General features: G+C 34.3%; 1 protein-coding gene across 1 annotated transcript in view; it reads right to left on the reverse strand.

Moving 5' to 3' along the window:
• The window catches only part of Dhc93AB (Dynein heavy chain at 93AB), a 646,785-nt gene that overhangs the window by 62,993 nt on the left and 570,208 nt on the right, over positions 1 to 13,584 (reverse strand). Inside the window, exon 56 of the mRNA XM_070089003.1 lies at positions 720 to 860. Within this exon, the coding sequence (XP_069945104.1) occupies positions 720 to 860 (141 nt within the window). The remainder of the gene's footprint in view (positions 1 to 719; positions 861 to 13,584) is intronic.

Genomic DNA, 13,584 nt, shown 5'->3' on the forward strand with positions numbered 1-13,584 from the left:
CTCTTCACAGGTTTATTTGTACCACATAGTCTTGATAACCTACAGAAGTTCCAACAAGTCTAACCAAAAGTTTCCTTGTCTGTGCAACTGAAAGTGAATAGTATAATGATACCGGTATAATACGGAAAAGGACATTTATTAAAGTAAGCGTATCGCAAAGAGAAGCTTCCTTCTTCAGTCCTCACTACATGTCATCTGAGCCCCGATGCTAAGTAAACTTATTTATTAGTTGTCTCAATATTAGGACTGAGATTGAAAAAGCTTTAGATTATATATAAGATCACAGTAAACGGGTGATATCATAATATGCAAAACAACCATTTTAAAAATAATAGTAGATCTCCTGCATACACGTATATATACATATATATATGTATATATATATATATATATATATATATATATATATATATATATATATATATATATATATATATATATATATATATATATATATATATATATATATATATATGTATATGTACATATACGTATATAAGTGAAGGCATTGCACTTCCCGCCTCCAGGATTCAAGTCCGGCTAACCAGTTTCCACACACAGAATCCCTTCACAAAATATTACCTTGCTCACACTCTAACAGCTCCTCAAGGCACAAAAACCATTCATTTCCATTCACTCCTGTCTATCATCTTTAAATCAAACGCATATATTGAGAGTCAAAACTGTTAAATATTCAGTGGTTGATAAAGAAATCCTACCTTGAGCGAGAACTGATAAATGGGATTGATCTTGTGGAGGTCGTTGAGGATGAAGTAGAGTAGAGAGGCTCTGGCGGCTGCTGGGCGGTACAGCTCCCGGGCCTCGTCGATCTGGGCGCTGGTGATCTTTGCCTCAGCTACCTGTTCTCCCAAGTTTATAATTAATAGGAATTAAAAAAAAACAGAAAGTAGTGCAAAGATATATAAAAAGTGTTTTTCAGTTGAATACAGTATTAATAAAATCAATGTTTCTTTAATTGCTGACGTATCACTTTTACTAATAAAGGCTTCTATGACTTACGGAACAGTTATCACGCTATTCTATGACTTACGGAACAGTTATCACGCTATTCTATGACTTACGGAACAGTTATCACATTATTCTATGACTTACGGAACAGTTATCACATTATTCTATGACTTACGGAACAGTTATCACATTATTCTATGACTTACGGAACAGTTATCACATTATTCTATGACTTACGGGACAGTTATCACATTATTCTATGACTTACGGAACAGTTATCACGCTATTCTATGACTTACGGAACAGTTATCACATTATTCTATGACTTACGGAACAGTTATCACATTATTCTATGACTTACGGAACAGTTATCACGCTATTCTATGACTTACGGAACAGTTATCACGCTATTCTATGACTTACGGAACAGTTATCACATTATTCTATGACTTACGGAACAGTTATTACATTATTCTATGACTTACGGAACAGTTATTACATTATTCTATGACTTACGGAACAGTTATCACATTATTCTATGACTTACGGAACAGTTATCACATTATTCTATGACTTACGGAACAGTTATTACATTATTCTATGACTTACGGAACAGTTATCACGTTATTCTATGACTTACGGAACAGTTATCACGTTATTCTATGACTTACGGAACAGTTATTACATTATTCTATGACTTACGGAACAGTTATTACATTATTCTATGACTTACGGAACAGTTATTACATTATTGCAAACCAATCACAAAACTGGTTGGGCTCTAACCCTTGGACAACAAATTTTAAAACTGATTATTTTTTACCTACACAAAGAGCCTGACCGCTTGAGGTCAGTACTTGGTGGTCCTGAGGGTAAGAGCGTCTCGCGGTTTTCGCTCATCATGACGCAGGCTAAAACAACACGGGTTTGAGTCCTTGGCTAATCTCAGTGTTGGTATTGATCAATACCATTTGTTCGTGGTTACAATAATATACTATATATATATATATATATATATATATATATATATATATATATATATATATATATATATATATATATATATATATATATATATATATATATATATATATATATATATATATATATATATATATATATATATATATATATATATATATATATATATATATATATATATATATATATATATATATATATATATATATATATATATATATATATATATATATATATATATATATATATGTGAAAGAGTAGAGAAATTCCAAGCGCTTTCGTGACTACTCACATTATCAAGGAACAATAAAAGTAATGCATCAAAGAAAGGCATATAAAGGGTCTAGACCGCACCTCACTATCACATCCCACAACAAAGCAAAACCTGATGCGCGACTCATAGGAAAGGGAACACTGCAGGAGGTCCGCTGGCCCAACTAGACAGGTCCTTCACTAAACCCACGAAAAAACTATTCTACCCAAGAATTAAGAATATTAAAATCAATTATTTGTCCAATGTATTATTAAATTCTTCCCAAATTCTATTAATTATAAATGGATCTAATTTATGTAAACCAAAGGAAATATTCATATTATTGTCAAAACTGCTTTTTATGAAACAAGATTCAATTATATTCCTGTCGACCATGGATTTGCTTGATACAACTTTCTCACTCATAAGAAAGGGAACACAGTCTGCTGGGATATGATAGTGAGGTTTGGTCTAGACCCCTTATATGCCTACCTTTGATGAATTATTTTTATTGTTCCTTGATAATGTGAGTAGTCACCAAAGCGCTTGGAATTTTTCTATTCTTTCACAGTGGTTGTTTTGCATATATATGTATATATATATATATATATATATATATATAGATATATATATATATATATATATATATATATATATATATATATATATATATATATATATATATATATATATATATGCATATATATATATACATAAATATATAAATATAAATATATATATATATACATACATATATATATAAATATATATATATATATATATATATATATATATATATATATATATATATATATATATATATATATATATATATATATATATATATATATATATATATATATATATATATATATATATATATATATATATATATATATATGTCGTGCCGAATATGTAAAACTGGTCAATTAGCAAGAACTCATTTAAAATTAAGTCCTTTCTGAAATTTTCTCTTATGCGTTTAAAGATATATTTTTATCATTAATGTTAATGTAAAAATTTTAATTTTGCACCAAAAGAATCTTAGAAAACTTACCTAACCTTATTATAACAAGAACAATTTATTTTAGCCTAACCCAACTAAATATATTTTAGATTTGTTTACAGTAATTTAATACTAAACAAACACAGTGAAAATATATTTTTTTCGTTAGGTTCAGAATGATTTTGGCGAAATTATTGCATACACATATTTTCACTTGTCCTATATGGCAAGATGAGCGCTGCTATTTAAGCCAAGATCGCAAATTCTGCCTATTCGGCACGACATATATATATATATATATATATATATATATATATATATATATATATATATATATATATATATATATATATATATATATATATATATATATATATATATATATATATATATATATATATATATATATATACATATATCAACAATGTATCTCTTAAATCTTCTGTGCCATATTATGTAATAAAATATTCCTATTGGTAAAAAAAATAGTTTAAAAGATGGGGTGGTAGGGGAAGTGGAATATTCAAATGGCTTCAGGAAGAAATCCAAATATTCTTCCTTGAAGCCTTTTTATCCACTTCTCCGAGGCTATGGGTCCCACAATTTACACCAGAGGTGGACCCCATCTTATATATATATATATATATATATATATATATATATATATATATATATATATATATATATATATATATATATATATATATATATATATATATATATATATATATATATATATATATATATATATATGCAATAAGATCACAGTAAAAAGGTGATTTTAAAATATGCAAAACAACCATTGTGAAAGAGTAGTGAAATTCCAAGCGCTTTCGTGACTATTCACATTGTCACGGAACTATATATATATTATATATATATATATATATATATATATATATATATATATATATATATATATATATATATATACATATCAGTAACAACACTGCACTAGCCAAGGACTCGAACCCATGCTGCTTTGTCCTGCCTCATGGTGGCCGAAAGCACATGACTCCCCAATCCACTGGACCATACGAGCCTTAAGAGTTGCGCATCCAGCAGAACTGGATGTTGTACTCGCATGTATATATATATATATATATATATAAATATATATATATATATATATATATATATATATATATATATATATATATATATATATATATATATACATATATATATATATATATATATATATATATATATATATATATATATATATATATATATATATATATATATATATATATATATATTGTAGTAGGTTGGTAGACAGCAACCTCCCAGGGAAGTACTAACCTCCTGCCAAGTGAGTGTAAAACGAAAGCCTGTGATTGTTTTACATGATGCTAGGATTCCTGGTGTCTTTTGTCTGTCTCATAAATATGCAAGATTACAGGTACGTCTTGCTACTTCTACTTATACTTAGGTCATACTACACATACATGTACACGTGTATTTATACACAATCATCTGAGTTTTCTTAGATTTTATCTTAGGTCTTGTTCTTATTACTTGTCCTTTTATATCCATGGGGAAGTGGAATAAGAATCTTTCCTCCGTAAGCCATACGTGTTGTAAAAGTGAACTAAAATGCCGGGAACAATGGGCTAGTAACCCCTTTTCCTGTAATAATTACTAAAAAGAATAAGAAGAAAATTATCAAAGTGGGAAGTCTGAATGTGCGTGGATGTTGTGCGAATGATAAGAAAGAGATGATTGTGGATGTTATGAATGAGAAGAAACGGGTTGTCATGATTTTAAGTGAAACAAAGCTGAAGGAGGTGGGTGAATTTCAGTGGAGAGGAATAAATGGGATTAGGTCAGGGGTTTCAAATAGAGTAAGAGCTAAAGAAGGAGTATCAATAATGTTGAAGGATAAGCTATGGCAGGAAAAGAGGGACTATAAATGTATTAATTCAAGGATTATGTGGAGTAAAATAAAGGTTGGAAGTGAGAAGTGGGTTATAGTAAGCGTATATGCGCCTGGGGAAGAGAGAAGTATAGAGGAGAGAGAGAGAGATTTTGGGAAATGTTGATTGAGTGCTTGGGGAGTTTTGAACCAAGTGTGAGAGTAATGGTGGATGGGGATTTTAATGCTAAAGTGGGTAAAAATGTTGTGGAAGGTGTAGTAGGTAAATCTGGGGTGCCAGGGGTAAATGAAAATGGGGAGCCTTTAATTGAGCTATGTGTAGAAAGAGGTTTGGTAATAAGTAATACATATTTTATGAAAAAAGAGGAAAAATAAATATACTAGGTATGACATAGCACGTAATGAAAGTAGTTTGTTAGATTGTGTATTGGTGGATAAAAGGTTGATGGGTAGGCTCCAGGATGTACATGTTTATAGAGGGGCAACTGATATATCGAATCATTATCTAGTTGTAGCTACAGTTAGAGAAAGAGATAGATGGGATAAGAGGAAAATGATAACAACAAGTAAGAGGGAGATGAAAGTGTACAAACTAAGGGAGGAGGAAGTTCGGGTGAAATATAACCATCTACTGGCAGAGAGGTGGGCTGGTGCAAGTATGAGTAGTGGGGAGGGGGGGGGCTGAAGAGGGTTGGAATAGTTTTAAAAATGCAGTATTAGAATGTAGGGCAGAAGTTTGTGGTTATAGGAGGGTGGGTGCAGGAGGAAAGAGGAGTGGTTGGTGGAATGATGAAGTAAAAGGTGTGATAAAAGAGAAAAAGTTAGCTTATGAGAGGTTTTTACAAAGCAGAAGTGTTATATGAAGAGTAGAGTATATGGAGAGTAAAAGAAAGGTGAAAAGAAGGGTGAGAGAGGGCAAAAGGAGAGCAGATGATAGAGTGGGAGAGGCACTGTGAAGAAATTTTAATGAAAATATGAAAAAAATTTGGAGTGAGTTAAACAAGTTAAGAAAGCCTAGGGAACAAATGGATTTGTCAGTTAAAAACAAAGTAGGGGATTTAGTAGATGGGGAGATGGAGGTATTGGGTAGGTGTAGAGAATATTTTGAGGAACTTTTAAATGTTGACGAAGAAAGGGAGGCGGTAATTTCATTTACTGGCCAGGGAGGTATAACATCTTATAGGAGTGAAGAAGAGCAGGATGCGAGTGCGGGGGAGGTGCGTGAGGCATTACGTAGAATGAGAGGGGGTAAAGCAGCTGGAACTGAAGGGATCATAACAGAAATGTTAAAAGCAGGGAGGGGGGGCATAGTGTTGGAGTGGTTGGTATTTTTGTTTAATAAATGTATGAAACAGGGGAAGGTACCTAGGGACTGGTAGACAGCATGTATAGTCCCTTTATATAAAGGGAAGGGGGACAAAAGAGATTGTAAAAATTATTGAGGAATAAGTTTATTGAGTATACCAGGAAAAGTGTACGGTAGCGTTATTATTGAAAGAATTAGAGGTAAGACAGAATGTAGAATTGTGGATGATCAAGGAGGTTTCAGAGTGGGTAGGGGATGTGTAGATCAAGTGTTTACATTGAAGCATATATGTGAACAATATTTAGATAAACATAGGGAAGCTTTTATTGCATTTATGGATTTAGAAAAAGCATATGATAGAGTGGATAGGAGAGCAATGTGGCAGATGTTGCAAGTATATGGAATAGGTGTTAAGTTACTAAATGCTGTAAAGAGTTTTTATGAGGACAGTGAGGCTCAGGTTATGGTGTGCAGAAGAGAGGGAGACTACTTCCCGGTAAAAGTAGGTCTTAGATAAGGATGTGTAATGTCACCATGGTTGTTTAATATATTAATAGATGGGGTTGTAAAAGAAGTAAACGCTAGGGTGTTCGGGAGAGGGATGAGAATAAATTAAGGGGAATTAAATACGAAATGGGAAGTGTCACAGTTACTTTTTGCTGATGATACTGTGTAAAGGTTAGTGGATAAGTTTGGGAGTGTATGTAAAGGTAGAAAATAAGGTCATGAGGGTATCAAATGATTAAGATAAAGAAAAATTTGATATCAAATTGGGGAGGAGGAGTATGGAAGAAGTGAATGTTTTCAGATATTTTGGAGTTTACTTGTCAGTGGATGGATTTATGAAGGATGAGGTTAATCATAGAACTGATGAAGGAAAAAAAGGCGAGTGGTGCATTGAGATATATATGTGGAGGCAAAAAATGTTATCTGTGGAGGCAAAGACGGGAATGTATGAAAGTATAGTAGTACCAACACTCTTATATGGGTGTGAAGCTTGGGTTGTAAATGCTGCAGTGAGGAGGTGCTTGGAGGCAGTGGAGATGTCCTGTCTAAGGGCAATATGTAGTGTAAAAATTATGCAAAAAATTCTGAGTGTGGATATTAGGAGAAGGTGTGGAGTCAATAAAAGTATTAGTCAGAGGGCTGAAGAGGGTTTGTTGAGGTGGTTTGATCATTTAGAGAGAATGGATCAAAGTAGAATGACATGGAAAGCATATAAATCTGTAGGGGAAGGAAGGCGGGGTAGGGGTCGTCCTCGAAAAGGCTGGAGGGAGAGGGTAAAGGAATTGTTGTGGGCGAGGGGTTTGGACTTCCAGCAAGCGTGCGTGAGCGTGTTAGATAGGAGTGAATGGAGACGAATGGTATTTGGGACCTGACGAGCTGTTGGAATGTGAGCAGGGTAATATTTAGTGAAGGGATTCAGGGAAACCGGTTATTTTATATAACCGGACTTGAGTCCTGTAAATGGGAAGTACAATGCCTGCACTCTAAAGGAGGGGTTTGGGATATTGCCAGTTTGGAGGGATATATTGTGTATTTTTATACGTATATACTTCTAAACTGTTGTATTCTGGGCACCTCTGAAAAAACAGTGATTATGTGTGAGTGAGGTGAAAGTATTGAATGATGATGAAAGTATTCTCTTTTAGGGGAATTTCTCTCTTTTTGGGTCACCCTGCCTCGGTGGGAGACGGCTCACTTCTTAAATATATATATATATATATATATATATATATATATATATATATATATATATATATATATTATAGGTAGTAGGTTGGTAGACAGCAACCGCCCAGGGAGGTACTACCGTCCTGCCAAGTGAGTGTAAAACGAAAGCCTGTAATTGTTTTACATGATGGTAGGATTGCTGGTGTCCTTTTTTCTGTCTCATGAACATGCAAGATTTCAGGTACGTCTTGCTACTTCTACTTACACTTAGGTCACACTACACATACATGTACAAGCACATATATACACACCCCTCTGGGTTTTCTTCTATTTTCTTTCTAGTTCTTATTCTTGTTTATTTCCTCTTATCTCCATGGGGAAGTGGAACAGAATTCTTCCTCCGTAAGCCATGCGTGTTGTAAGAGGCAACTAAAATGCCGGGAGCAAGGGGCTAGTAACCTCTTCTCCTGTATATATTACTAAATGTAAAAGGAGAAACTTTCGTTTTTCCTTTTGGGCCACCCCGCCTCGGTGGGATACGGCCGGTGTGTTGAAAGAAAGAAGATATATATATATATATATATATATATATATATATATATATATATATATATATATATATATATATATATATGTGTGTGAAAGAGTAGAGAAATTCCAAGCGCTTTCGTGACTACTCACATTATCAAGGAACAATAAAAGTAATGCATCAAAGAAAGGCATATAAAGGGTCTAGACCGCACCTCACTATCACATCCCACAACAAAGCAAAACCTGATGCGCGACTCATAGGAAAGGGAACACTGCAGGAGGTCCGCTGGCCCAACTAGACAGGTCCTTCACTAAACCCTCGAAAAAACTATTCTACCCAAGAATTAAGAATATTAAAATCAATTATTTGTCCAATGTATTATTAAATTCTTCCCAAATTCTATTAATTATAAATGGATCTAATTTATGTAAACCAAAGGAAATATTCATATTATTGTCAAAACTGCTTTTTATGAAACAAGATTCAATTATATTCCTGTCGACCATGGACTTGCTTGATACAACTTTCTCACTCATAAGAAAGGGAACACAGTCTGCTGGGATATGATAGTGAGGTTTGGTCTAGACCCTTTATATGCCTACCTATGATGAATTATTTTTATTGTTCCTTGATAATGTGAGTAGTCACCAAAGCGCTTGGAATTTTTCTATTCTTTCACAGTGGTTGTTTTGCATATATATGTATATATATATATATATATATATATATATATATATATATATATATATATATATATATATATATATATATATATATATATATATATATATATATATATATATATATATGCATATATATATATACATAAATATATAAATATAAATATATATATATACATATATATATATATATAAATATATATATATATATATATATATATATATATATATATATATATATATAAATATATAAATACATATATATAATATATATATATATATTATATATATATAATATATATATATATATAATATATATATCAACAATGTATCTCTTAAATCTTCTGTGCCATATTATGTAATAAAATATTCCTATTGGTAAAAAAAATAGTTTAAAAGATGGGGTGGTAGGGGAAGTGGAATATTCAAATGGCTTCAGGAAGAAATCCAAATATTCTTCCTTGAAGCCTTTTTATCCACTTCTCCGAGGCTATGGGTCCCACAATTTACACCAGAGGTGGACCCCATCCTATATATTTATATATATATATATATATATATATATATATATATATATATATATATATATATATATATATTGATATATATATATATATATATATATATATATATATATATATATATATATGAGTAGTCATAATTTCTACAGAGCGGTCCCTTCCGGTTTAGGGCCTTCTACAGAGCGGTCCCTTCCGGTTTAAGCCTTCCACTGAGCGGTCCCCTTTTCACACCTAGGTGTTACTTCCGGTTTGACTTTGACCTTGACCACGACCCCCGCCCACGACCCCCCCAACCAATACCCCCGCCCACGACCCCCCCTTCGCGACCCCCCGCCGCGCGCCCCGCCCGCGCGCCCCGCCCGCGCGCCCGCCCGCGCCCTTCGCGACCCCCGCCCGCGCCTTCTGCTGCGCCTTCTGCAGCGTCGTCCGGATCGCCCCCGCGCCTCGAATTTTTTCCGATTTTTTTCGAATTTTTTTTGAATTTCATTTTCTTGTGCTCTCCATCTCCTCGGATCAAATTTTTGAGGTTCCCCCTCCCACTTTCACCCCCCATCCCCAAAAAATTTCTCAATATCAAAGTCTCCACTTCCTCGGATCCCCCAACCCAAAAAATTTCTCGATAATACAAGTTTTTGGATTCCCCCCCTATGGGGTTTTCGAAATTCTCCATCTCCTCGGATCAAGTTTTTGGATCCCCCCTATGGGGTTTTCGAAATTCTCCATCTCCTTGGATCAAGGTTTTTGGATTCTCCCCTATGGGGTTTTCGAAATTCTCCATCTCCTCGGATCAAATTTTCTCGATAATACCAAGACTCCATCTCCTCAGATCAAATTTTTTGGATCCCCCTATGGGGGTTTCGAAAGTCTCCATCTCCTTGGATCAAGTTTTTTGGATTCCCCCCTATGGGGTTTTCGAAATTCTCCAATTCCTTGGATCAAATTTTTGGGTACCCCTCCTTTCACCCCAAATTTTCTCGACAATACCATGACTCCATCTCCTCGGATCAAGTTTTTTGGATCCCCCCTATGGGGTTTTCGAAATTCTCCATCTCCTCGGATCAAATTTTCTCGACAATACCATGACTCCATCTCCTCGGATCAAGTTTTTTGGATCCCCCCTATGGGGTTTTCGAAATTCTCCTTGGATCAAGTTTTTTTGGATTCCCCCCTATGGGGTTTTCGAAATTCTCCAATTCCTCGGATCAAGTTTTTGGAATCCCCCCTCTGGGTATAAGCATTCAAAATAGACTCCTCCTATGGGGGCATGCTTACTACAGGTCTAATGAAGGGTGTTTACTCGGCGGTCAGTGACGTCACGCGCACACAGGTTGAATCTTGTATACCCTTTTAATTAATAAGGGGACATAGCATTGACGTCACGCGCACACAGGCTGAATCTTGTCGATCCTTTTAGTTCATTCAAGTTAATAAGGGGACACAGTACATCAGAAAGGCACATTTTTTCGTTAATACCCACAATTTCTTTACAACACAAGTCTAGACATTTTTTAACTATTTCATCTCAGGTCACTCCCCCACGAAGTAACCTCCTCCCCACCCTCCCGAACCCTCACACTCCAACCAACACCTCACAATTTTCACTCATAACCCCCAATTTTTCTCGTTTTAACCCTTTTAGTTCATTAAAGTTAATAAGGGGACACAGTACATCAGAAAGTCACCACAACACTTATAACCACTTTTCGATAAATTCACTAGTCACAATTTTACATATTACGAAGTTAATACGCACTTTTACTTTGAACACCTTCAAAACACTCTCTTAAATCATTTGAATACTCACAAAAATACCTTTATACATTTCCAAACAACACTGAAATACTCCAAAACATCATTCGAACACCCCCAAAATCACCTCTGAATACTCCCAGAACACCTTCATAAGTACTCTTGCACATCATTTGAACACCTTCATAAGTACTCTCATAATCATTTGTACACCTTCAAAAAACACCTTTTGAATACTCACATAAACACCCTTGAACACCTTCAAAACACCTTTGAATAACCTCAAAACACCTTTGAACACCTTCAAAACACCCTTGAACACCCTTGATCACCTTCAAAAAAAACAACATTTGAACACACTCAAAACACCTTTGAACACCTTTGAACATTTCCAAACAACACTGAAACACTTCCAAAAACACCATTTGAGTACTCCCAAATACACCACTGAATACTAAAACACCACTGAATACACTCAAAACACCACCAAAATCACCATGAAACACTTCCAAAAAACACAATTTGAGTACTCCCAATTACACCACTGAATACTACTAAAACACCGCTGAATTCAATCAAAACACCCTTCAACACCTTCAAAACACCTTTACCTGGAGAGAGTTCCTTTGAACACCTTTGAACATTTCCAAAAACACTATTTGAGTACTCCCAATTACACCACTGATTACTACTAAAACACCGCTGAATTCAATCAAAACACCCTTCAACACCTTCAAACACCCTTGAACACCTTCAAAACACTCTTGAACACCTTCAAAAACACCTTTGAACATTTCCAAAACACTATTTGAGTACTCCCAATTACACCACTGATTACTACTAAAACACCGCTGAATTCAATCAAAACACCCTTCAACACCTTCAAACACCCTTGAACACACTCAAAACACCCTTCAACACCTTCAAAAACACCTTTGAACATTTCCAAAAACACTATTTGAGTACTCCCAATTACACCACTGATTACTACTAAAACACCGCTGAATTCAATCAAAACACCCTTCAACACCTTCAAACACCCTTGAACACCTTCAAAACACTCTTGAACACCTTCAAAAACACCTTTGAACATTTCCAATCAACACTGAAACACTTCCAAAAAAACACAATTTGAGTACTCCCAATTACACCACTGAATACTACTAAAACACCGCTGAATTCAATCAAAACACCCTTCAACACCTTCAAAACACCTTTGAACACCTTCAAAACACCTTTGAACACCTTCAAAACACTCTCATAATCATTTGAACACACTCAAAACACCTTTGAATAACCTCAAAACACCTTTGAACACCTTCAAAACACCCTTGAACATTTCCAATCAACACTGAAACACTTCCAAAAAAACACAATTTGAGTACTCCCAATTACACCACTGAATACTACTAAAACACCGCTGAATTCAATCAAAACACCCTTCAACACCTTCAAAACACCTTTGAACATTTCCAAAACACTATTTGAGTACTCCCAATTACACCACTGATTACTACTAAAACACCGCTGAATTCAATCAAAACACCCTTCAACACCTTCAAACACCCTTGGACACACTCAAAACACCCTTCAACACCTTCAAAACACCTTTGAACACCTTCAAAACACCTTTGAACACCTTCAAAACACTCTCATAATCATTTGAACACACTCAAAACACCTTTGAATAACCTCAAAACACCTTTGAACACCTTCAAAACACCCTTGAACACCCTTGATCACCTTCAAAAAAACAACATTTGAACACACTCAAAACACCTTTGAACACCTTTGAACATTTCCAAACAACACTGAAACACTTCCAAAAACACCATTTGAGTACTCCCAAATACACCACTGATTACTAAAACACCACTGAATACACTCAAAACACCACCAAAATCACCATAAACTAAGATCAACACCCACATCCCACAACACCCACAACCCACAACACCCACAATTTTTTCTCGTTTTATCTAATTTCATCAGAAAGTCACAACACCCACACCTCCCATTTTTTTCTCGTTTTAA

This window comes from Cherax quadricarinatus, chromosome 27 (genome assembly GCF_038502225.1).
Source record: "Cherax quadricarinatus isolate ZL_2023a chromosome 27, ASM3850222v1, whole genome shotgun sequence".
Lineage (NCBI taxonomy): Eukaryota > Metazoa > Arthropoda > Malacostraca > Decapoda > Parastacidae > Cherax > Cherax quadricarinatus.